This window comes from the organism of the source record quoted next, unplaced genomic scaffold, assembly GCF_019419815.1.
Source record: "Pyrus x bretschneideri cultivar Hongxiangsu unplaced genomic scaffold, Pyrus_bretschneideri_v1 Contig6, whole genome shotgun sequence".
Taxonomy (NCBI): Eukaryota; Viridiplantae; Streptophyta; class Magnoliopsida; order Rosales; family Rosaceae; genus Pyrus; species Pyrus x bretschneideri.
This window is the reverse complement of record NW_025999798.1, coordinates 869,912-896,490: the sequence shown is the minus strand read 5'-3', so window position 1 is coordinate 896,490 and position 26,579 is coordinate 869,912. Positions and strand designations below refer to the sequence as shown.

The window sequence follows — 26,579 nt, the reverse complement described above, 5'->3', positions numbered from 1 at the left end:
GTATGTATCAAGCAGGTGAGATAAAACAGTAGTAATATGCCAGTAATATGTCAGCTGGAGTCACCTAAAGTGACCTGTATGGTTGAATCTATAGCTCCTCAACCACTATCCTGCACACAAGTCAGAACCACCAATTGTGGTCTGTACAACAGGCTAGTGTAATATAAATACGCTCAGTGCTACGATCACGTGAAGGTTGTGCGATGTATTGCAAGTCACCTACAAGTCAGAACCACATATAGTGGTCTGTACGACAGGCTGGCACCTGCCTTGAATCCAAGGTGAGCGTACGGTGCGGGAGGTGAACGATCACGTGAAGGTTAGGCCCTACTCTGACGGAGCACAATCATCGAGGTGCAGGAATATAAGGTATAACTCAATCTCATCATCACCACATCGATCACTAACAAACATACTCACTTGACTTACCTGAGCGTTCGCTGTACCAAAGCATACATATATGCAAATATTAATGCATAACTAAATATGTAGACGCTAGGCATGGCATTTTAAAACATATAAACATTTAATTGCATTTTTTGGAAAAATACTCAAGTATATAGGTATATACGGAAAACCAAAAGCCCATTCACTGATACGTAGAAGGGTCGTAAGTCCCGAGCCTCACATGGCTTCGCTCGTCCTCCTGATAGTCCTCACCTATATGCGAAACAACTATAAAACCGTCAATTTAAAGCACATAACCAACCTTAGATAATAACTTCTCATACATTGCTCAAATGGGGTGTTTGAATATACCAACGTGATCTACTCAACCTCACGAACATCCCCATATTTTTAAAATAATTTTCTGACCTCCCACGCGCCGGCCACGAGTGTGAAACCCTAACGGCGTTAGGGAATATTCCATTAAAACCCTCACAAACGTTAACGGGCGTTACCTGATGTCGTTAGAATATTCCGTTAACTCTGACGGAATATTCTCCTCCTTTTCTGGTGAGCCTCGTCGGTCGCCGCCGTCCGCCTCCATCAGCACAACCGTCTGCAACTCAATTTCTCGCTGGAAAACTGGGAAAATTTCAAACCTTAATATCTTCTTCATTTCTCAACCAAATTCCATGAAATTTGTACCAAAATGAAGCTTACAACAAGTAGAACAAAACCTTACCACTTTGGGGACCTAAAACCAACGGAATCTTGCCTAAGAAACCTCGAAATTCCAACCGAACCTGTAATTCACTGAAACTGGGCTTCCCAATGTCCAAAAACCCTCAAAATTGTTCCCCGAGCTTCGTGAGAAGGTTCTAAAGCTCCCTATAACCTTAAATACTTCATAAAACCTCATGATCACATGTGCATGAATAGTGCACCAAAACTAAGTTCACGGGTTCTAGGGTTTTCGAAGGTTTCACATCCAATCAACACCACTAATCGACTTTTGAGCTCAAAATGAGTCCAAAAACACCAAGATCAAACAGGATCCGTGCCTGAAAATGGTTGGATGAAAGTTGTCCGTACGATGAGGAAGAAAATGGAAGGAATCCAAGAGAAGGAGGGAGAGAGAGTCACGGGGGAAAGGTTGGGTGTGTGTATGGGTGTGCAGTCCAGATGACAGCCCACCAAACAAAAACAATTCAACCCATACACCCAACAAAATAAAATACGTCCAGGGGTAAAATCATCTTTTCACACTAATAGTACAAAAGTTCGGGACAGGATGTCACAATCTACAATATCACTTGATGCGTTTTCATGTTTTGAAGCATTTCACGACAACTTCTTTACCAATACCATCAAATATCACACTATCAAATAATCATATTATCATTCATTCATTGATCTTATATCCAGTTTTCCAATCAATCTTCTGAAATTTTATGGTTGAAAATGTTGTTTCATTGTTAGCAAAAACAACTAGAAGAGTAAGTATTAATGTTACAAGTAAAAAAATTAGTCATACACCTCACTAATATCATAAGCATATACATTTTTTTTTACCAAAAAACTAAGCGGGAGCATCTGGGGGCAGGAGGAGGATTCTCTACCTTTCTATTCTCATCCCCTCCTCTCACGCATTGTTTTTTGTCTTATTATCTCTATAAAAAAAATCAATATAAGATGTTGACGTGGCTTAACCGTGACCGTTCAAATAAGAGGGCATAAAAGGGTAGAGAGATTATGAGGGTAGAAAATCCTCCTCCCTCCCTGAGGGCAAAGTAGCTTCTTCTTTTGGTGGGATCCACTTGTGTAGCAATCAACACCGACCTCACTAAGAACCTTATTTTAGTGCATAACATGTACTCAAGAAATAGATAGTGAAATATGCAATTTAAGTAGGGGGTTTAGCTTACAAATTAGATAGGAATGTGCTATCAACATACTCTTTTTTATTTCTCACATTTTTTGTTAATTTATATTCTTTGATCTTATTCAATTCAATCAAGATTAAAAATTAAAAAGGTACAAAAAAATAAAAATAAATGTATAGATATTACACCCCATTAGATATTCCCACTTAGTACTCTTGTGCATTCTTGATTCTTCTCTTTCGTTTTCATCTCTCTCGGATAAGTCAGATATTTTTCCCCCTAGCTTGCGACAAATCCGAGGCAATTTAGCTTACACATGTCGGATGCAATCGTGTAAAATTCAACGCGATGTAGTGATACATGGTGGTATTTTAACCACGTTTCGAAATTCAGAAACATCTTAAGGTGAACTGTTGCAAGATAAAAATAACCAACCAAATTCCAAGAGATCTTTTGGTTTAACTGTTGAGAGCTAAACTTCTTTTTTCTCTTGCGAAACGATATTTTACTGTAAACTAATTTGATCAAACTAAGTTTAAAACTTTTAAATGCATTTAGAGTAAGATCATCCGATGTAGTTTAGTAAGCTAAACTCTTTTTATTGATAAAACGGTATTCTACTGTAAACTAATTTAAGCGGACTAAGATTTGAACTTGAATCAATTACAAAGACACCACCCTCTTTATTTCGTGTCTGTGCCAGTTTTCTCAATTACAGCACTTCGATTGTTTTTAGTTGTGCATTATTTGATAAGCTAAGTACACAACCCCCGCGAAATATGCATCTTAATTAACCTTAAACTCAATACTAATCATACTAATGGAAAGCTAAATTCTCCTCTAACCCTCTAATTAATCTTTCTTAATTACCTTAATTGGCTGCTCAACTGTACTCCATACTTCACACCTGACTTTCAGCACTATCTGCCTTGTGCAGCAACTCCTCCTCCTCCTCCTCCCCCTTTTCTCTGACCCTTAATCTTTCATCCTCTCTCTTCTTCTCCTTTCTGCAAGTTACTTTCTTATCTCTATCTGCATGCCTGAGCCGCCATCCGCCGCTGCGATTTCTGCCGCCTATCCCACGTGGAAGTAGTACTTCTTCACGGTGGCTTGGGCCGGAGGAGGCGTCTGAAACCATGGAGTCATCACTCTCACCATCATAATGACGATCAACAATGCAGTTCCTGCCATTGATTTTTCCACCCCCTTTTTTATGATCACTAATATTGTAGTAAACTTCATTACTTTCGCTACGCATGATGGGGGAGCCAATATACATTGTCCATCCAGACTCGCTACTCCCACCCCAATTCTTCGTATCGCCTCCAGCAACTTGGGAAGATTCCATTCCACAGAGACACAAAGCTCGGAAGCTCACCCCAACAACTTTCGAGATTAAAACTGAAAACGAAATGATTAACGAAGCGAGTTCGAGTTGGTAGAAACTTTTGAGACAAGATGTTATGACTCTTATCATAGAATGGAAATGCACTTATATATTAGTCTGTTTATTTGCCTTCGATTCTCACAAAAAAAGGACAAAGAAATCCATCTCAGTACAGTGGGATTTGAAAAATCCTCCCCCTTCCCTCTCTTAATTATTGAATGAATATTGCCAAGGATGCGTCACCACCTGGCAACCCTATCACCATATTTTCCATGGTCACTAAAGGACAAGGTCTTGGATAAATGGTGGTTCACTACGGACAGAGATCTTCTTCGGATCTTATTGTCCGGATTTCAATGATTAAATTGAATTTGATGATTCTCATTAATTCATTTTGCTTACTCATTTCGTATAAATTAATTAAGAGCTTTGATTTCTCTTTCGCACAAACTAAGAATCCTAATTGTCTAATTCTTAAGCTCCGAATGGTCAGGTGGAAGATTCAAATTCATTCACTTCTCACATGTGAAAAATAAACGGGCAGAGCTAGGTAGCTCACTTGTCGTCGTCATCTGCTCTCTCTCTCTCTCTCTCACACACACACCCCCTTTACTTCTGTGTTGCTTATAAATAATGACCAGTTTTTGGTTGGGGAACAGGCAGGCCTCTATTTAATTGGAGAGTACATATTCAACTAGCTTTCAATAGTTTGACGAAGTTTTAAGTTCGACTCACATGAATGTAATAGGCGATATATATTTGTGATAGTTCGAAAACTAGTTGCAGCTGATCCGGTTGTAATGGTGTAGCTTCATTTTTCCTTGAATTCTTTGTGCCCTGCCATCATCAAGAAGGAGCAGCTTTTTTCCCTGTGAAAGTTTCAGTCTTTGGCATTTTTTACAGTAGACAATTTACACTAGATTGGACGAGGTTATGTGGTTGGGGGAAAACTTGTGAAAAAGGTCATTTAATTTGCTTCTCTTTTGTTCTTGTAATTGCTGTGTTTCCTTTCCTCCCCAACAAGCAAAGCCCCACCTTCTTCTCTCTCTTCTGAGAATTTGTCTGCAGATACAGAGATGCTCGCTTATGCAGCATTCACACGGTTGGGATCACTAATTTGGGGTTTTATTATGTTAATCATGATTAGGATTTTGATTAGGATGTAATTAAGTGATTATTTGGCTTCTGTCAAGGGGTGTGCTATTCACACACCCCATTTTACTTCTCACACACCCTTGATAATTTATGTCCATTGATCTTCTTCAATTCATCTGATCCGACGGTCGAAATTTAAAAAGGTGAGTGAAAAGTAAAATGGGGTATGTGGATATCACATCCCTACGTCAAATGAAAGGTTGGATTTTTCTTCTTTGGATTGTGTTTACAGTATAGTCAAGGGGATTTTATCCAAACCACAATAAATTCAGAGGCAATAATACTATTCATATCATGTTTTAATATCGCTTTTTATACCACCTTAAATGACATCTAATGTGGACAGACACATTATTTGAAAAATTTGCAAAACCCAAGAAAATGAAAGAGAAAGACTATACCACAATCATAATTTAATTAATTAGTTTTTTTAATTATTAATTTATTAAATAATAAATTAAATTTAAAAATCTGATTAATTCAAATGATATGGATATCCACATCAAATACTACATAAAATAATATAAAACTATAGTACAAAAATATGGTACAAATTATATTTTTGTTAACAATCCATAAGATTCGCCCAAGTGTTTGCAAGAAGCCTTAAATTGTGTAGCAAGCCCATTGCCACGTGGCGCATAACAGAGTGATCCACACGGCCAGGTTATCTCATGCGGATCCCAGATTCAAAGTCCACTCCCAAGTCTCCCACAACAAAAAACCCAGAAGGGTCAATTTCGTCGACTACTCAAAAAGTTACAGTGGCAAGCAACTAAAGAAAATCAAAAGAAAACCGAGAAAATTATGAAAAGGCTACCATCCAATTAAATTTTAAAAAATTTCTTGGGTTGATTCCAGTCCTTAGATCATTTCCAACCTTTAGATTAAAATTTAAAATTTTTAATCCAGAAAATTTATATTTTAACCCAGAAATAATTTTTTTGCCCCAACTCTTCTGGGTTAAACTTTTAGCCTCATATCATTAAGGAATGAATTTAGACTAATTTTTTTTCTTCAAAGTAACTTTTTTTAAAAGAAAAAAAATAATGTAGAGTATCATGATTTAATTTTATGAACATTTTAATTTTAAAATATTTTTATTCCAACAAATATTGAAAAATCACTAATCAACATCATGAAACTCGTGAAATATTATGAAAGAATATGAACACATAAAAGATTTTTTTTTAAAATTACTTTAACTGTTGGATTTAAATATGGATTGTTAGATTTTTTGTTTTTTTTTTATTGATGCATTCAATTAATTTATAAATATAAAACTTAAAAAATATACATATATGGTGGACCAACCCCACTAACTCAGGGGAAATCCTAGGCTAAATTTGGCCCATAAATGAGTTTTGAGTTTTAACTCATATTTACTCCAAGGGTTGAAGCAAGTTGTGGTAAGTTTAGAACTTAAAATTTGAGTTTTACTTCAAGGATTGGAGTAGATCTTATAGATTAAAATTTTAGCCCTAGATTATTAAATAATGAAGTTATACTAATTTTTTTCTTAAAGTAACTTTTTTAAAAAGAAAAAATTATGTAGACTATCATAATTTAATTTTATGAACATTTTAACCTAAAAATATTCTAACAAATATTTAAAAATCACTAATTGACATTATGAAACTCGTAAAACAAAAGAATATAAACACATAAAAGAAAATTTTTTTTTATTTGCTTTAGCCTTTGAATTTAAATTTGAACCGTTAGATTTTTTTTTTATTTTTATCGTTGAATTTAAAAATATACATATATGGTGGCCCAGCCCCACCAACTCGGGAAGAATACTGGGCTAAATTTGGCTCAGAAATAAGTTTTGAGTTTTAACTCATATTGACCCTAAGAGTTGGAGCAAGTTGGAATAAGTTTAGAACCTAAAATTTAAATTTTACTCCAAAAATTGGAGTAAGTCTTGGTCCTAAACAGAACCCTACTGACCCTATGGGGCGTTTGTTTGCCCTCACTAACTCTCACTGGATTGGACTAGACTAATGGTTAGTCTAATCCCGTGTTTGGTACCCGCTAGGACTAACTTTAATGACACTAACCTTCACTTGCCTCGACTAACCATGGGATTAGCCGCCCTTAGCAAAACCCATTAAACTATGAGATTGCTAGTCCAGTTTTCAAAATTGTCTGCATGTTGTATGAAAGTTGCAAGTCTGCAAGCATGCTTCTGGGCAATTCCATTTGCCCTCTCATGCCTAGAGCTGAAACCCAAACTCACTCACAACCTAAATCTCAAAATCCAACCACCAGAATCTAAAAAAAAAAAAAAAAAAAAAAAAGCAAAACAATAACATCAACAATCTCAATAGAAAAATTATACCTTTTTTGCAGGAAAAAGATGAGAGGAAATGAAGTATTGGGGACGGAACCAAAGAGGAACAAAAGTAAAGAACTCTCTAGAGTGAGAGAGGTAGAAGTGTGTGTTCAAATTTTTTGGAAAAAAAAGTTGAATTAATAATAAAATATTATTAGATATATATTAAATAATATAATAATATAATTTGTTATTTTATCTATTTTTTAGTTCGATAATGCATCAAATGTTTTACTAAATTAATCTAGTTTAATTTAATTTAGTTTAAACCAGTTCAATTTAATGTTTGTGACTAATCCAGCTCGAGATAGCCTGTGTTTGGTGCCTTTTCAGTACTGACCTTAAAGTAAGTGACTTTTCAGAATTGCAGATTGAGAGGGAGCGATACCAGTGCCCCTGGATGTCTCTGCTTCTCTATCCGACCCAAAGCTAGCGACTTGTTTGTTTCCTGGTAAAATTTGGATCACGGGAGAAGTGAAACCCGAGATGGGTTTGACGGAATACTTGAGGACAGTTGATTGGGAGGAAGAAGCCTACCCAGCGTATGAAGATTTCGTAATTCTTCCTCTGTTCGTCCTCTACTTCCCAACTGTCCGATTTTTTCTGGATAGATTCGTCTTTGAGGTACATAACATTGATTGGAGCAGCTCAAGCTTTTATTTTTGTAGCTTACTGATGTTATCAATGTTGTTTATCCGACATTTTAGATCGTTAATGATGTTTTTTAGTGTCATGTTGGTTGACCCATGTCGGAAATACACTTCTATTTGATGGGTTGTGTTTGATTTTGTGTTATTTGATTAGCATGATTGAATGTCAGATTGGTCAGCGCGATATGAGTTATTGTTTTTGAAGTGGTTTGACTGGTTTTCTGGTCTTTGAGATTCAGTGTTTGTTTGCATTGTTTCTCAGTTTCCTTTAGGTACTGTTTCTGCTGCATCTTGTATTCTCTTTTAATCAATGAAAAGGATTAGAAAGAGAACAAATTGTTTTACATGGGAAGTTTCGAGTGAGAAGCTCCTCCGATGTCGATTAATGGTTAATGATTGTGTCAATATTGAACCAGCCCTTTTTTCATCAGTGCCATAAAAGCAATGTAAAACTAAAGTTGTTTGCTTTCTGTATTGGTTTGGTGCTGATGTTTTTATTTCCGACAAGCAACTTAAACCGTTTGTAGTAGTCTTCCTGAATATGACCGATTAGTTTGTATGGCCAGATCGATAAACATATAGGTCTCGTTGTTGATTGTTGGTGTAAGATCATTTTATGGGGATCGGTTACTTTTCTCCATTGCTTTCTCACACTAGCTATGTTGGCGGTGAATGCTTCTGCTTAAAAATACTGATGTTCTTGATTATGCTTGAATGCTATACTTAGCTATGTAAAATGTACAGCCTATACTTCACCCGAGCTAAAGTTTTCTAGGGCAGCTTTCGTTTTCCATTACTTTTCAGTTAAACGTTTGATTACTTGTTTCATTCTTATCTCCTAGTACTCTATATATATTCCTAATCAAGGAGTGTGAACTTGACTACTTTTCTTTCCCTTAAGATCTTTATTTACTCAGTGTTGATTTATATTTCATACCGCAGAAATTGGGGAGGCGGTTAATTTTTGGAAAGGGCCTTCAGAAACAGGATGTAAAAACTTATGAACAAAGGAAGAAGATTAGAAAATTCAAGGAGTCAGCATGGAAATGCATATATTTTCTTTCAGCAGAGTTTCTAGCCCTTCTTGTAACTTATGATGAGCCTTGGTTTACGAATACAAAATACTTTTGGGTAGGACCAGGAGACCAGGTCTGGCCTGACCAGAAAATGAAGTAAGTCTTAATTAGAATGTATGTCGTGTTTGTGTTTGTTTAAAAAAGGCATTCATATGAAATCTGAGCTTTATCCTTCATAAAATGCTACATATGAATTTCAGGTTGAAATTGAAGGGGGTTTATATGTATTGTGCTGGATTTTACACGTACTCCATATTTGCTTTGATTTTCTGGGAAACAAGGCGTTCCGACTTTGGGGTATCCATGAGCCATCACGTAGCATCTGTCATTCTCATTGTGCTGTCTTACATTTTCAGGTATATTCTGATGGCGTGAGTTTGTAGCTTTCTCATGTTCTTGGTCACAAAACCAACAAAACAAGAATACTAAAACCTAGAAAAGGTATGAAGGAGGGTTTAAGTATTAGCATTATAATACAAGCACTACAGGTATTCGGGTTAAAACATGTAGGAAAATATAAAGAAATATTAACTATGTATTACAATGTGTTAAATTTAATCACTTTCTCCTGTTTCTTGCAGGTTTGCCCGTGTGGGTTCAATTGTTTTAGCTCTTCATGATGCTAATGATGTGTTTCTGGAGGTAGGGAAGATGTCCAAATACAGTGGTGCGGAAAGGATTGCTAGCGTTGCGTTTATTCTTTTTGTATTGTCTTGGATCATACTGCGACTCGTTTACTATCCATTCTGGATCCTTTGGAGTACAAGGTTTGTCTAACTTGATGCCTAACTTATACTAACCTATATTAAAGTGACATATCATATTCAATTTTTTTATGAAAGAACAGACATTAGCAGTTCTACAACGAACCTTCGGTCTATCTTCTATTCATTTTTGCTTGCTTCTTTTTCTGGCAGCTATGAAGTTCTCCTGACATTGGACATGGACAAACACTCTATAGATGGACCAATATATTACTATGTGTTCAATACTCTCCTATACAGCTTGCTTGTAATTCACATATTCTGGTGGGTCTTGATGTATCGGATGCTTGTTAAACAAATCCAAGCAAGAGGCCAGCTTAGTGACGATGTTCGGTCAGGTGAGTGAATTGTCGTATTTCCTTCCTGTTTTGTCATATACAAAGTACATAATTTGATTACAACGCACCGATGTATTTGCACCTGCATCCCTCTCTATTTATAGTTTAGCATTGTAGAATATTTTCTTTACAATGGTAGCGTAAAGTCAGTCAATAATTTTCACTTATGATTTGGTTCTCTTTCGATTATCCATCGTCTTAGTTCGTTGCCTGATCCTTGCTTTTTGTTTCTTTATCGATTTTCTCTGTATAGATTCTGAAGGCGAAGAAGATTATCACGAAGATTAACTGAGAAACATAATATACAGCCACACCGTGATCCTCAGGCAAAGGTGCTCTTAAATTTAGGGAAGACATGGGGTTCCACGAGAAAGAAACCACATTTTCAAGTTGAATTCCCGTAAACATAGAACTTGAGGCAGCTGTTACACTATTTTAGTAGCACAAGTCGTATACGTAAAGAAACGAGACACCTAAGAACTGCTGTATGCTTTATTTGCGTTGCTAGTTAGACCGATGAATGTAGTTTTCATATTTCCTGCAGACAAGGAACATCTCACGTTTACAACACTCGATGTACTCTTTCGATAGTGAAACGATTTTGGTGGAAGAAGCGCGTCGTGATTGCAGGGATGATAAGTTAACCGAGATACAATACGGAAGCAGGTTGAATGAACAGAGTGGCAAGGGTGCAGAAGTTTGGTTCTGACTCAGCTCTCCCTTCACTGCCTTCAATTTGAATCTGCTGGCATGATTGATATGCTAATGCAAGGAATTTTATGTGTAATTGCAACTGTAATATTTGTGCACTTTTTCGAGTCAGCTGTAAGGTTTTTGTGAATACAATGGATCATTTCTTTTCTAAAGCATCCGTGTTTAGCAAAAATTTTTGTTTTCTTTAAGTAATTAGGTCTCGAAAGCTGTCTTTACAGTCTCCTAATCTCCGTTGTTAATTGTCCGTGTTGTTTGTGGAACATGTTTTATCTTTGTTTCTCGTAATTATATTTAAAAAATAAATCATTTAGAGAAGATACGTATTATTAAATATAGTTAACTATTTAACTCATAAACGTTATTGATTTACTAAAAGAAAATCAATTTTACTAATTAGTGATACTGCAGAAAGGACAATTGTATTTTTCTTGGAGACAAAGATATATACATTTATAATTTGTACCAAAACGACATCGTCCTCCTTCTCTCCCCGCTCTTACTTTTTCCCCAATATTCCTTTGCCTTCAGGCTTCAGCTACTAGACTAGAGTCACTTGACAAAGCCAGATTTAAAGTTGTGAACTGGTTACGACGTCGTTTAACTCGTCTTCATCTCCTAGGGTTTCTGATAATTCCACATTTGATACGCCATGGAAGATGTACTGACTGAGATTCCGCCACCATCGAGGTTCTTCCAGGAAGATCTCAACAACTTCACACCTCCGTCGCCGCCCCTTCCCTCTCCCTTCCTCTTGTTCTCTCAAAACCCTGACGGAGCGGCGGCAGAGTTCCCTATCCGCCCCTCTCTTCTCATCGTCGCCCTATCCTCCCCATCCCTTCACCTCTTCCACAGCGTCTCCTCCAAATCCCTAATCGGAACCCTAATCCTCCCGGAAACCCCCTTCTCCGGCAACTCAATCGACCCCTCTCTCACAGACAAGTCCTGCAACATCTACTCCCTCCCAAACCCCCGAAACCCTGAATCCCCAACCCTTCTCGTCTCCTTCCAGTGCCCAATCGCGGCCGAGAGATGCCACGCGGTGGCCAAGCTGCTCACTTCTCATCAGATCGTCCCCCAGAGGGTCCTGATTCTCGACTCGGTCCAGACCCTGAACTTCCGCGGTAAGCTCTCGAGGGACGAGGCGGCGGCGTTCAAGCTGGAGACCACCGCGGAAAGAAAGGCGCCGTCTTTGAAGCTGGAGTATTTCCCGTCGGGCAGCGTCGTGGATGGGCTGGGGGCGGCGCTGTTGGCCGCGTGCGAAATCAAGAACATCAGGGCGGCGCTCTGCATGACATGGCCGCAATTCGGAGCTCCGGTGCTGTCCCTGATCAGGTCCCACATCTTCCGTGCCTTTGATTTGGAATTGAGCATTGATTCTGGTTGCGAGGATTATGTGATTCTAGGGCAAGATAAGGATCACCATCATCCTTCTGATTCTGATTTGTATACTTGACATGTTTCTGGGTTCGTAGAAATTCTGAATTTTCTGCAATGTTGTTGTATTGGTCATTCGAATTTCGTTTTTCTGATATATGGATTTGATAAGATTTAAAAGAGAATTAAGGGATTGAAATAAATAAAACTGTGCGAGACGAGAAAATTATTGTGTAGAAATCATTTCGGGGGAGCTCAAATTTGCCAACAGCTCCCCAAATCTTGTCAATGAGGTAATCCAACTATTCAAGCCTTGCTTTGTTTGCCTTCTGCATGTTTGTTGCTTAAGGCTTGAGATTGTTTGGAAGCGTTTTTAAATAACTGAAAGTGCTTTTAACATAAATAATTTTAGATTCTAAAATATTTCAAGTTATATGCTTCGTGCAGAAAGAATTTTGAATGTTTTTTTAGAATTTACTTGTATTTTTATTAAGAGTTGGTTCTAAAATTATTTTTAGTAGAATCACGATCAATTATTTTAAAATCACTCACAAACAAGCTCAAGTACTAAGATTAATTAACTTATTGAATGTTGATATTTGAGTACAATTTTAGAGAGAGCCTTCTCTATAAACTATGGCATCGCAGACAAATAACACGAAATGAAGCGATATTATTTGAGAAACTTTTTGGGTCTGACAATTCGAGCCTCCTCACCCATCAGCCCAAAACACGCACAAAAGATTTCATGCATTCGGGTCTACCAAAATGAGCTCGTGCGGACCCTAATGCAAAGGATTCTTTTGTGTATGTGTCTTGGACGAACGGTGAAGTGACATAGACAAGCAAACACAAGGATCTCTCCTCCAAAACGCATCGGTTTGATCGGTTTATTGTATTTTAACACGTGAAAGGTGAAACAAATCATATACTAATCATGCACTTAATCACATAGATTAAGAAATAATCGAGAGAATGCATTCTTGTGTGTGAAGAAACATTGACAAGGATGGCGTGCAGCTCGATCACTAATCCGAGTTCTTTGCCCGAACAAATTGAAATCCGATTTTTCCAACCAAACATTACTACAAAAAGATGAATAATTAAGAAAAGAGTACATACTTCACCGTTTAACCTAATCCACCGATGAACAAGTCCACGCCATATTCGAACCTTTTGTACAACAGATTTACATGCTGGACCTTTTTCTTTTTCCAGAAGATAGTAAGCAAGAAGCCTCAACCAGTAACAAAACTTTTATGACACGGATATACTGCAGTAGCGTCCCATATTAATAAAGATATGTGTAATTTTTTCTATGTAGAATTGTACTATTAGCACAGGATATCACGATAACAGTTAGCCGGTGTTATGTGAGTTGATCTCTTCAAGCGGTCTAATTTACTGTTAAATCAAGAGTTATGTAAAAGATAAAAGGGTAAACGTTAGCTGTCATTAGGCATTGTTTGTTATAAAAAGTGTACGTCTTTTTAATTCTTTTGATTGGAACTCCTGGTCCGAGAAAAACCCACCAACCGGGCCAAATAGTAGTTGCATCCAAAATTGACTCGTCTTTGTCCCAAATACTCAAACTCCCCAAGCAAATTGCTATGCAGACATTGTCATGCACTTTTCACTTATATATATATCTCTCAGTCCCAACCATCTCTCCCACTCTTACCAATCCTCCAAGAAAACCCTCGATCGCAACCGAAAATGGCTCCTTCCCTTGGCTTCCGACCCTTCGTTGTGCAACTTTTGCTGCTAGTTTTCTCTGTTTTGAGCACCGGCTTGCGCGCAGGTGACCCTCCGTTAACGTTGGACTACTACAAATCTGCATGTCCGACTGTGTTTGACATTGTGAAGAAAGAAATGGAATGTGCTGTGCTCTCTGATCCTCGTAACGCTGCCTTGGTAGTTCGGTTGCATTTCCACGACTGTTTTGTTCAGGTTCCCATTGTTTATAGTTTCAAGTTTTTGTAGAATTCTTAAAATTTAAGAGAATCCCATTAGAGCTCTTGGATCATGTAAACAGGGATGTGATGGATCGGTTTTGCTAGAGGACACAATCGACCTGACAGGGGAGAAGAAAGCTTTGCCCAACATACACTCTTTAAAAGGTTTCAGACTTGTTGACAGAATCAAGAACCAGCTCGAATCAGAATGCCCAGGAATCGTTTCATGCGCTGATCTTCTCACTATTGCTGCAAGAGATGCTGTGATTCTGGTACAAATTAGAATACAAACCTCTCATATATATGTCTGTAAGGTTTTCTTCAAAAGCGGGGTTCTTACCCTTTCATTCATTGTTCTCGTCGGGTAGCCTGGATTATTCAAACTTGTTACAAGGGGCGAACATACTGCCTTGACCGACTGACTCACTATCTAACCCACATCTGCTTCTTTCATTATTTTTTACTTTGTAAGTTGGCGAACACAGTACCTGCCCTAACCCACACTTGCTTCGTTATTGTTTTATTTTAACTTTGCAGGTTGGTGGACCTTATTGGGATGTTCCTCTAGGAAGAAAAGATTCCATAACTGCTAGCCCTGAACTTGCAGAGGCTAACCTTCCTACTGCAAATGAAGGCCTTCTGAAAATCATCTCCAAATTTCTTTACCAAGGCTTATCAGTCACAGATATGGTGGCTCTTTCAGGTACTCGAAAACCAAAACCAAATTTTATTGTATGTTAACGTCACATGTAACCTTCCTCTCGCACATAAGCCGGACTTGAATGCATGTGACCATCACACCCGTAAACAGTTCAAAACACATGTATATGCGCACGGGCGATTGATGCTAGCTAAACTTTTCTCAATATATACATATCAGGAGCTCACACAATTGGCATGGCGCGGTGTGAGAACGTAAGAGAAAGGATTTATAGCGGCGAATTCGAAGCAAGTTCAGGATTCAATCCGTCGTCCGAGTCGCACCTCAGCGACCTGAGATCGACGTGCCCACTAGTTGGTGGGGACAATAACGTAACCGCCATGGATTACGTGACTCCCGAACTCTTTGATAATTCTTTCTATCAACTACTGCTGAAAGGGGAGGGAGTGCTAAACTCAGATCAGGAAATGTACTCTAGTTTGTTGGGGATCGAAACGGGGGAGATTGTGAAGAAGTATGCAGCCGATCCAATTGCTTTCTTCGAGCAGTTTTCGGAGTCGATGGTGAAGTTGGGAAATATTGTTAACAATGAAAGCTTTGAGAATGGAGAAGTGAGAAAAAATTGCAGGTTTGTCAACACTTGAGAGCTGCAAAAAATGCTGCAACCAGTCCTCACGAGAGAAGCTTCATTTGGAAAACCATATTTTGTTATAATTATACCAAGAAATGATCACAAATTTAAATGTTAATTTATGTTTGAAAGTTAATGAAATAAGAATGTTTTATATCCTCGTTCATAATACCTTGTGCAATGTGAAAGATTGAAAGAGGTTACAAAACAATACTCCTTGAACGCCGGACCGAAAATTTTGAGTTTAATTCACTCACACGATTAGCTGAATGCTTTTGAATTTTAATATGTGGATTTGATGAGTTTAATTCTTATGTGATCATATCTATTAAACTCGCTTCACAACACCAACAACATTTTGAGTCAAACTCAAATAGTTTGACTTTTAATTGATTTTTAATTGTGATTTTCACTTACCATTCTTTCCTTGATTCGATAGTTATAAATAAAGAGTTGTGTGTAAAAAATAAAAAACAACGTTCAGTTCACTTTCTAGCATGGACCACGAGTCACGACATGCTTAATCCAGCAAGCAAAGCTAGGTCGGCTGCTATCATGGGCCTCTACGAACTTTAACTGAGACTGAATAGGCTGAATTTGGTTCACCAGAAAAGCAAAATAGATAGCACTTTTTAGTGATTAATATTTAATGATTAAAAGCAAATTATATCGATCCCAATTAAGTTGGAATTAAATGCAATATAAGGATCCCAATAAATCAGCCAGAAATCTATGTACTGCCGTTGGAGGAGAATTTATAGATTAGATTAAAGGAAAATTGAATTAATAATGCAATGAAATGACTACATTGTTTATGTTAGATATTTACTTAAACACGTGCATATATAAGGCTATGCTAGTACGTAATAGTAAGTACAGAAACACACGGCACATCCTAGGTCCATATTCTACAGGGTACATCCTAAATTTGATTTATGACGCTAATAAATCATACAATTATGGCTAAGAGAGGTTAAAATGCTTCTATAAGTATTTTCGACCCATACAATACCCTTTCAACTTTCAATTTTGATTGTGGAGAGAGAGAGTGGAAGCTGGGAAGTTGGTGCAGGGATTTAGTTTCTTAATTTGTTCTTGAATTCTTTCAACTTTTTAATTTTCTTTTCTTCTAATCAAGATGGATCAAATTTACTAAATTGTCCTCATATTAGTTCATGTACTTGGCACCATGACTTGAGTTAATGACAATATGGATGGTAACTGACCGAGGTGATACATTTGCACCAACCATGAAATTATGGTGGTATATTCTCAAAACATAAAGTTTGGGTAGTAATTGCGCACAGATTTAATAGTTCAAGTGGTACTTGTACAAAATGGAATAATTATCTTCCCTCTCCTCTCCCTCCTCTCCTCTCCCTCCTCTCCCTCCTCTCCTTCCTCTTATTTAAACAGTCACGATTAAGTTATGTCAATATTTTTTATTAATTTTTTATTAAAAAAATAATAAAAAACATGAGAGATGGAGAAGAAATGAGCAGGGAGAGAATCATATTCCATACAAAATCCGCAAAACAAAATTATGAGTCAGTGTTGAACTAAAAAAAGGACCTTGTCAACATGAGGAGTAGGATTCTTTCCCTTCTTTTTTCCCTTCTCCTTCCTTCCCCTCCTATTTGAACTGACACGGTTAAGCTACATAAACATCTTATATTAATTTTATATATAAAGAGAAAGATAAAATAAAGAATGTGAGAAAAATGGAGAGAATGAGATGGAAAAATGAGGGGAGTGAATCTTAATCAATGCGCAGAAGCAACTTGTCAAAATGGGCACAGGAGCAACTTGTAAAATGAGGAAAACGTCATTTTCTAATTCGATCCAACCCGTTTAGGGGGCTTGAGGTTTTATTATACATTAATGCATATCTAGAAGCTAGACTCAGGCAAGGGTTCATTTTTCCATATTTAAACAAAGATAAATTTGGCAATTCATCGTGACGTGTGCACTCTTCTTCTTGCATTTAGGTTTGAATATTTTCTCATAAATAAAATAATTTAGAATATCATTTAACAAAAAGTAATATTTAGTTTCGTAAAATGTTTTTTTCTTCATGTAGTGCAAAATGACATTTTTTAAGCGTTAATATTAACTTTGTTAAAAAATACTTGCACTCTTTATAACTTTCAATGAGAAATGTTAAGCAAAGTATCTAAAAGAGATTCTCTATGAGCTATCTGTTATCTTCTTATATTTTTGACATAATATTTTATAATATTAATACGAAAATTAAAATTAAACTGCAAAGTACAGAGAATTTTTAAAGAGTCTTACGTTTGAAAAAAATTTCTTTATCATTTCTCAAATTCAATTTCATGCTTTGAACCTTTCCTGGTAGGACATTTCAAGTCAATCAAATCAATTAACGTATTATATGTGTCGAATAACAAAACTCTTTTGAATCGGTCAAGGAAGAACAAAAGTGAGGACTTTATAAGGTCATTGGTCGTACGTGGTTGACAAAGATTCTTTGTGTATTCAAATCCTATGTCATCCTTAATTGCTCTTTCCCAATTATTCTTTTTTATTTTCTTTGTTTTTCTTATGATTTTCTTCACACGCTTGAAAATTGTTGCTTGTTTCACTTTATTAGGAAAGGGAAAGAAAACATATTGATCGGATGATTTGGTGCGTGCCATTGCCAAAGTGTCCAAAAGACCATATGCCCCCATCCATTACAAACAAGCATCAATTGGTGGCTTCGATCCGCCGGGTCCTTTCTTTTATTTTCTACATCTTTTAGTCAACGACTGAAAAATAAGAATATCTTTTGTCAATTGGAAATTAAATTTAATTAGAGAAGTCTTACTTTTTCGAATATGTTCCAATTCTTTACAATTTGAGTTTTCCGGTACTTTTAGTTTCAAAAACATTCAATGATCTTTTCTTAATTATAATGGTAAGACACATGATAATATTGTAATTAAAGTATTTACATTGCATTATATTTTCCGTATTTAACATATATAACGCGTTATTATTTTCAATATTCAAAAGTAGAAAAGAAGAAAACAAATGTGTTGAAATAATCACTTTTTGAATTCGTCGAGCGAATCGAAACCAACGAATGGTTATGATGGTACCATGTGTGCTAGAGCTAGCCATGTTACGCTAGTACAAAGTTGTTTGATCCATGATGCACGGTATAGCATAATGCCTTGCGGCGGCGCCTCTTCAGCCCTGCTAGGGCCAATGCCCAATTGCCCATCATCCCACTGACAATTATTGAACATATGCAAATTCATTGGGTCCCATTTAACACCTTTTTTCAATGTAAATTTGGAGTTATTTTGGTTGATTAGAATCACTGTCTGAATATCTTAAGTATGATAATATAAGTTGTTGAATATTCAAAAAATAAATTTTAACTACTTATATTATAATATTTGATATATCGAATCATGTTTTTGATTCACGAGAAAATTTCTCGTAAATTTGGAGCCGCACATATAAATATAATCACTTAACTAAAATTCGCATTTACATAATTAGCTGTGGGAATTTGCCAGGAGAGGAGTTTAGTTAGGAATCAAACTAAACTTGTTGCCTAACCAAACATGCTAAATATTACCAAAAATAAAAAAAAACAAACAAACATGCTAAACATGGAACACCAATTGTACACCACACAACCATATGAGCTAAATGAACCTTTGATTCAAATTTGGAAAATGTACATAAAGAAACAAAGTGTTTAATAGGATTGACAGTCATTGTTTATTCCTAAGTTTTAGTTCTTTCTAATTTGGATCAAACATATAAAAAGAAACGGAAAATAACTGTTACTTCGTGTCAAAATGTAGGCTAAAACTAATAGTTTTGGGTTCTTTTGCGTCTAAAAGAAATTTATGTTGAAGAACATAAATTAAATGTCTGTGTTACTAACCTTTTTCCCTCGACTAAGTGAGCTTAAAAACATAAAAAAACAATAGCTATCTCGTGTCCCAATGCATGTTAAACCATATAGCTTTGTGTTATTTTGCCTCCAAATGAAAGCTTGTGTTAAAGAATATAGACTACTTGTTAGTGTTTTTCATGTTTTCTGCCTCAATTGATACAGCCGAAAAAAAAAAAAAAACTACAGATATATCATGCCTCATACAACAGTTTATCTCGTGTCTCAGTGCTTGTTAAAATTGATACAACAATCATATTGTGTCATAGACTCTCAATACATGTTAAAATTGATATTTTTTGTGTCTAGAGAAAAGTTTGTGTTAAAGAATACAAACCGAATGTTAGTGTTATTTACGTTTCTCACTTGATTAACAGAACAAAAAAAAAAAAAACAGAAAATAATAGTTATCTATCTCACTGCATATTAGAACTGATAGTTTTTTGTTCTTTTGCATGTAGAGAAAATTACACCAAATATATTAACGTTAAATCATGTTTCTCTCTTAATTTAAAGCGTGAAAATTTAAGAAACAACATTCACAACACATATCCACAAAAGAGTCCTATCATCACCTAAAGATGTCTTTTCTCCCTGTAAACCTACATAATATTTCCAAATTAAAAGGATAAATAAAAAAATAAGGAATCCTAACCCTTAATGTGGTTTAGGAGGACTTGAATTCTTTGACTACGAGATAAACATCACCAAATTAAAATAAAATAAACGAATACATCCGAATAAATATATAATTTTTTTTTGTAAATATGCAACTGAATTAAAGTATAAAATACCTCGTCTCTCTCTCTCTCTCTCGTCCCACCTCCCATAAACTTCGTCTCTCTCTCTCTCTCTCTTTCTTTCAAGGGAACGCAAAATATCAACGAAACATTAAATACTGCAAAAGCAGAAACCGACCTCGATACGGTGGCCAGGCTCCTTCTGAGTTATTGTTGCTGAGCTCACTTCGACTCATTGCCGCATAACAAGTGAGTCCGTTACTGCTCCCATCACCACAAGCACACACATTGGTTTTGGTTTTGATCCACACCGTCATTGGAATTTTTACTCAACCAAAATTGGGTTCTGCTTGTTTTGCCATTGCAATTTCTGGGTAATCCTTTGGTTTTTGTTTTATGATTCGTGCGCTCGTTTTTAGATCCACGGGGGGTGTCAGAACTCAGAACAGATTCTTGAGCCTGTTTTGTTAAGTGGGTGATCCTTAATTTAAGCTGTTGTGATGGTGGATGTTGTTTGGGTCAAGGTTTTGTCCTGTGTTTTTCAGGAGAGCGCAAAAGAAATGATCTTTGTATTTAAAGTTTGAGTTTTTGCTATGACAGTTTTGTTTGGTGTACTTCTTACAACTCATGTAGTATGCCTTGTTCATTTGCAGTCTACAGTTCCTATGGTTACATCCTACTACAACAAGGAGTGTTGTGGTTGTAGCAAGTTGAACGAAATCTTAGACAAAAGTTTTAGGCGTATTGTTGTCAAATTCTTGATTCTTCTAAGACTCAGTATAGTAATTCTCACTCTGGAGTCTGGAAATAGCTATATGATACAGAAGTTTGTCAGTGCCTTGTTGGTTCATTAATTAGAGGCATTCCATACCCTGAGATCCTTGGAAAGTCGAACCATCTTTGGTTAATGGCGTAGGTTTGGAAAATTGTCTCTTGGTGCAAGTCATATCTGCTAATGCCAAAATATTGCAGTTCCTTAACTTTTGTATGACATTCAAATTTCTTAATTTACATCCAAAATGCCAACACAATCGGCATCCAGGTGTGCGTCCGCACATATGCATGTTACACCTCTTCGAGTAACTAAAAGAAGATGCATGCCATGCATGTTACATCTCTTGGAGTAACTAGAAGAAGACGCATTTTAGTTATGAAGAAGGCTGTGGTGGTGACCTGCAATTTTAATTGTTACGTTTCGCCTCTTAAGCTTGCACAATGCACACTTGCATTCTTTAGTTGTCTCATTTTATGTTTTTGCTGTTTTGTCATTTGTATAACTCTTTACCTTTCCTTTTTCCTTTTGCCTACCAGAGGAACTGAGGAAGCCAGCATAACGGTAATGACTCAAGATATGTCTGGTTCTGATTCACACCAAAGACGGCAAGGCCTTTTAAAAGATCAAGTTCGATTGGTTAAGCGAAGGGATTCTTCTTCTTACGAGATTGTACCGATTCAAAGTTCTTTGTCATTTGAGAAGGGGTTCTTTATAGTAATCCGTGCGTGCCAGTTGTTGGCCCAAAAGAATGACGGAATAATATTAGTAGGAGTTGCGGGTCCTTCTGGGGCTGGAAAGACTATATTTACCGAAAAGATTCTCAACTTTATGCCCAGCGTTGCTGTCATATCAATGGACAACTACAATGATGCCAGTCGAATTGTCGATGGAAACTTTGATGGTAAATCATTCGCTTACTTAGTTTCTCTTGTTATGAAGCTTTAGTATATGTTTTCAGGGAGCACAATAACAGACACGTACTTGTATTAGTTTTCGTAATTGGATCGGCTACGGTGTAATATTTATGCAGTCTAACTGAAAATTATGTAAGGTCCTTACTCATTCTGTGATACATGTTTATATGGTGATGAACTTATGATACTGACTTCGTAGAAATGATTACCTAGCCATGATGAGGACAGCATGAAAATTTTATTGACATCCATCCATATATTAAATTTGAGAACTATTCATAAATCTGCTCAAGTTTGTGTTCCTTGCATGACTGAGGGCTAGTTTTTTCAAGCAGGGGAACAACATGGTGCGCAATGTTTTTGGTTATATAATTAATATATTTTCTTCTTTTTGCTTATATTTTTATATAAAACAGATCCACGCTTGACAGACTACGACACATTGCTCCAGAATGTCAATGATTTAAAAGCAGGGAAGCAGGTTGAGGTTCCAGTTTATGACTTCAAGTCTAGTTCCCGGACAGGATACAGGTTGGATAGATTAGCATATCCTTGGATTTCTTTGACAAAGCTTTTGAATTGTAGAACCCTAGGGAAGATATGGCACCTAAAACTTCAGGAGAACCCTTAGATGTGGATTTGTAACTTTATGTTTTTTTGTTGCAAGTATTTGTATGGTGATTTTCGGAGTGTTTTACTTGTTGGTTATGGATTTAGTGGATTGTGATACTTTTGTGCTTATTGTACATGGGAATCTGAAGGACAAGCATCATTAAGAAGATATCAGTTTTTTCGTTTTGAGAATCGTAGCCTATAGAGACTTTCTATGCTTCCTGTTGAAAACTTGAATTTTTGTTTTGGCCCTTTGTTTCATAAGTCAGATCATTTTTTATGCTTTTTTTTTATGCAACGTTTGGTATTTTTGTTAATTAATAATTTCTAGTTTTTATGGTCTGCAACTTCACCTTTCATGCTTCCTGGGTGCTTGGACAGTACCTTGGTAAAATTATTCATCAAAGAGATTGTAGTTTGTACAAATTTCAATATTTTTTTTGGTGTAGCTTAAATCTTATATTGTAGAATCTACTGGTGACAGGACAGTTGAAGTCCCAAGTTCCCGTATTGTGATCATTGAGGGCATCTATGCTTTGAGTGAAAAGTTGCGACCTTTTCTGGATTTACGAGTATCAGTCACAGGTGGTGTTCACTTCGACCTTGTCAAAAGGGTTTTACGGGATATACAAAGAGCTGGGCAAGAACCAGAAGAAATAATCCATCAAATATCTGAAACTGTACTTTTCTAACCCTCTATATCATTAAGCACTTGATAGGTTGATGCTTTTCCAGAAGTCTGAACTTCTTTTTTGTCTACAGGTATATCCAATGTACAAGGCATTTATTGAGCCAGACCTTCAAACAGCACATATAAAAATTATCAACAAGTTTAACCCGTTTACTGGATTTCAGAGCCCCACTTACATTTTGAAGGTTAATATCTTATCATTTTTCGATTATTGTGTTGCGTTGGTATTAATTTCTAACCTTAAGTCTTTTCATTTTCATTTAAATTGACAATTAAGTGTTACCATTTCTTGTAGTCAGCAAAGAACTTGTCTGCGGATCAAATTAAGGCTGTTTTTTCTGAAGATCTCACAGAAGCCAAGGAGGAGACCTATGATATATACCTTCTACCACCTGGTGAAGATCCCGAATCTTGCCAATCATATCTGAGGATGCGGGATAAAGATGGGAAATATAGTCTAATGTTTGAGGTTTGCCTTTCAAAACTTGTTTCTGTATTTTGTTTTAAATGTGAAAGATTGTATAGGACTTACTGACAATTAAAATTGAATTAGCTAAATTTTCCAAAGAGTCCCAAGCACTTGTGAATTGTGGCCGTGGTAAATGTCTTTGCATGGGCTTACATAATCAGACAATATTTCAGGAATGGGTGACAGATAACCCATTTGTTATATCACCGAGAATAACTTTTGAGGTCAGTGTGCGTCTTCTTGGTGGACTAATGGCCTTGGGCTACACCATTGCAACTATCCTTAAAAGAAGCAGCCATGTATTCTCCAACGATGGTGTATGTGTAAAAATTGATTGGCTAGAGCAACTGAATCGTCGATATATTCAGGTACTGCTATTTTCTGTTTACCGAAGTTAACCTATTAATGCTTAGATGCTTCATGTCTTGTGTATGTGCTTCGATATGGACACTTGCTAATCTTGTTCTCTTTTCTTGATTGCCTGAAGGAATGAATGGTGACACTTGCTAATCTTGTTCTCTTTTCTTGATTGCCTGAAGGAATGAATGGTTATAGGTTGATTAGGTGGCAACCTTATTGTTCGTCTTTTTGTACATTTCCGACCATGTCCATTGAATGGAAACCTTATTGTTCATCTTTTTATTTTTTAAACCCTCATTTGTAGTTATTTTGTAACTCATATTTATCTAATTTGTCTGCTTATTGACAAAAAGGTGCAAGGAAAAGATCGGGTAGTTGTAAGATGTGTTGCTGAGCAGCTTGGCTTGGAAGGTTCATACATTCCTCGTACATACATTGAACAGATTCAACTGGAAAAGCTTGTAAATGAGGTCATGGTATGATAACTACATCTTATCCTCTATGCACCGAGTATCCGGCTATGATAAAGCTCCAAAGTGTATGATGCCTTATCTTTCGTCTATATTCCTGATCTGATCATCTCGCAGGCTTTGCCAGATGATTTGAAGACGAGGCTTAGCCTAGATGAGGATCTTGTTTCAAGCCCCAAAGAAGCACTTTCCAGAGCCACTGCAGATAGAGTTGCCATGAGAAATAAGAATCTCAAGAGGTCTGATCCTTGTAATTCACATCTAGTTTAGTTCTGTGTAAATTGGAATTTAGATGTGTGCAATGCATTTTAGTGAGGGTATAGAAAACCAAATCTGGCCGGTTCCTGCGTTTGAGTCAACTAGCAGTGTTTTCAACTGACATAGTAACTGTTCAGAAGACATCATTAAGCACAAAATCTTCTTTTTTATTTATTTTCAATTCGAAGGTCACTGGTTGCCTTAAGCTGAATTTATTTTGGACAGTGGTATGTCACAGTCCTATACAACCCAACGGGACAAAAGTACATCTAGGCTCACCGGATATTCTTCCAGCAGTCAAAGGTTTGATGAGAGAAACAGAGAGTCATCAACAACGCTAGCAAGCCAGGTAAGAGTAGCGCTTCTTATCTGCTTTAGGCATTTGGAGCCCCAGCAAGTTAATATAATCACTCATCACTGTTGCTTTTTCTTTCTCATTGCTATTGCAGGGAGTAGTGACTCAGCTATCAGAGCAAATGTCTTTGCTGAATGATAGAATGGATGAGTTTACAAATCGAATCGAAGAGCTGAATTCCAAGCTGACCGTGAAGAACTCTCCTAGCCAACAAAACATGGCTCTGCAAGCTGAAAACTGCAATGGCTCTGCTCCCACGTCTTACTTCATTTCTGGCTTAGGCAACGGTTTGTTAACTGGGGCGATAATGCCTAATTCCTCCTCTTCCTCACAGCTGACTAAGGAGTCTTCAGTAATGGAAGAGGTACTTTCGTACTCATATACCTCCTACCGAAATTCAGGCAGTTAATGAAAGTGAGGATTAACAAATAATGACACGCGTTTAAGTAGTAGCAAAGCATATGATCATATTTTTGCCTTCTTGACTAGTTCATTCCCTTCTCATCTTTCCTCCTCATTCTATCAGATGTCAAGCATTGCGAGGGGGCAACGTCAAATCATGCATCAGTTAGACAATCTCAGCAATCTTCTCCGGGACAGCAATGGGGAAAGACCTCGCCCGGTAAAAACTAACAGCAGGAAGAACATCGTAGCTCAACCCGAACCCTTGACGGTTCCTCTTGCAATAACGCTGGCAGTTGGAGTTGTAGGAGTGATCATATACAAGGGTATCCTTACTAGAAACTGATGTTGTTTCAAAATTTTATCAGACTCATCGACTTTCACTTTAATTTGCTCCTCTTTCGGTTCAACCAAGTTCGTTGCAGTTCTACCCTTCTGGTCGGGAGACACTTAACGTATAGAGATGCAGGTGGAAGCAAAAGCAAAAGCTTTCTAGTTCTTATATCTGAGAGTTTGTAGAGAAGGGTGCCTTTGCAATTTTGAAATTTTGCGGGGCTATTTTGAAATTTGCTAGTTCTAACGTATCCAAAGCAGATATGAAAATAGAGAAATTTCACTGTAATCTAATATTGCATTATTTACAATTACTTGCCAACTCGAAGTGGTCATTACTTATAAATAAATCCTTTTTAGCTTTCAAATTCGATTACAATTTGGACTTGTGAAGTCTTTCGTTTTATGGAATTGTTATTGGCATTTTAAAATAAAATATTATGTGCAATTTTGTTTTTAGTATTTATATAAAATAGGTGCACTTAACATTTTGCAAAGTTTTAAACTTTTTGAAGTTTTTATCGCAAATGATTCATGATGCATAAGAAAATCTTCATTTAGTTTTTCGCATTAAAACTCGAAATATGTTATCCCTCACATTGTACTCAAATGTTGTTCATATCATCACTTTCGTCAAAAAATTTGTTTGTTTTAAAAATGATTTCTTTTATGAAAATTGTTATTACTTTAAAATTTTCATTTTACACTTGTGACAAGTGTATTTTTTTCTTTCTAATTATAGAAAGTTTAAAGTGCAAAATGAAATTTTTGGAGTGCTACTAACAATTCCCTTTTTAATTAGGAATTGTTATTAGCACTCTAAAAATCTCATTCTACACTCTTTACAAGTGTATTTTTCTTTCTAATAATAGCAAGTTTAGAATACCAAATAAGATTTTTGAAGTATCGATAACAATTCGTTTTTAATTTTACATTGTTATTTACTTTTTGCCACAAACATGATTAAATGTGAA

The 26,579-nt window shown here is 36.5% G+C and overlaps 5 protein-coding genes across 7 annotated transcripts; 4 read left to right on the top strand and 1 right to left on the bottom strand.

Annotated features, from left to right (window-relative positions):
• Positions 1-3,171: 3,171 nt before the first annotated feature.
• Positions 3,172-3,618, bottom strand: LOC103947373 (protein SOB FIVE-LIKE 3). The gene has a single exon (XM_009358277.1). It carries the CDS (start codon positions 3,616-3,618, stop codon positions 3,172-3,174), a length of 447 nt encoding a protein of 148 aa, XP_009356552.1.
• A 3,820-nt stretch (positions 3,619-7,438) lies between these two features.
• Positions 7,439-10,841, top strand: LOC103947314 (ceramide synthase 1 LOH3). Of its 2 annotated transcripts, XM_009358212.3 has the most exons (7): positions 7,439-7,771; positions 8,740-8,969; positions 9,074-9,229; positions 9,455-9,640; positions 9,791-9,975; positions 10,229-10,307; positions 10,520-10,841. In XM_009358212.3, exons 1-6 carry the CDS (start codon positions 7,634-7,636, stop codon positions 10,261-10,263), a joined length of 930 nt encoding a protein of 309 aa, XP_009356487.2. In that variant the 5' UTR covers positions 7,439-7,633; the 3' UTR covers positions 10,264-10,307; positions 10,520-10,841. The 2 variants fall into 2 exon arrangements, with proteins under 2 accessions (XP_009356487.2, XP_009356486.2); XM_009358211.3 differs by having other exon boundaries at positions 10,229-10,841.
• Positions 10,842-11,145: 304 nt separating this feature from the next.
• LOC103947316 lies at positions 11,146-12,248 on the top strand. The gene has a single exon (XM_009358214.3). It carries the CDS (start codon positions 11,339-11,341, stop codon positions 12,140-12,142), a length of 804 nt encoding a protein of 267 aa, XP_009356489.1. The 5' UTR covers positions 11,146-11,338; the 3' UTR covers positions 12,143-12,248.
• A 1,491-nt stretch (positions 12,249-13,739) lies between these two features.
• Positions 13,740-15,479, top strand: LOC103947315 (peroxidase 11-like). The gene is made up of 4 exons (XM_009358213.3): positions 13,740-14,013; positions 14,099-14,290; positions 14,556-14,721; positions 14,899-15,479. Exons 1-4 carry the CDS (start codon positions 13,780-13,782, stop codon positions 15,321-15,323), a joined length of 1,017 nt encoding a protein of 338 aa, XP_009356488.1. The 5' UTR covers positions 13,740-13,779; the 3' UTR covers positions 15,324-15,479.
• A 4,551-nt stretch (positions 15,480-20,030) lies between these two features.
• LOC103947318 (inorganic pyrophosphatase TTM2) lies at positions 20,031-25,984 on the top strand. Of its 2 annotated transcripts, none has more exons than XM_048572327.1 (13): positions 20,031-20,215; positions 21,278-21,642; positions 22,072-22,186; positions 22,752-22,947; positions 23,030-23,143; positions 23,254-23,427; positions 23,601-23,795; positions 24,141-24,263; positions 24,375-24,496; positions 24,741-24,864; positions 24,965-25,234; positions 25,397-25,598; positions 25,688-25,984. In XM_048572327.1, exons 2-13 carry the CDS (start codon positions 21,306-21,308, stop codon positions 25,789-25,791), a joined length of 2,076 nt encoding a protein of 691 aa, XP_048428284.1. In that variant the 5' UTR covers positions 20,031-20,215; positions 21,278-21,305; the 3' UTR covers positions 25,792-25,984. The 2 variants fall into 2 exon arrangements, with proteins under 2 accessions (XP_048428284.1, XP_048428285.1); XM_048572328.1 differs by lacking the exon at positions 20,031-20,215 and adding an exon at positions 20,767-21,153.
• The last annotated feature ends 595 nt before the right edge of the window (positions 25,985-26,579 follow it).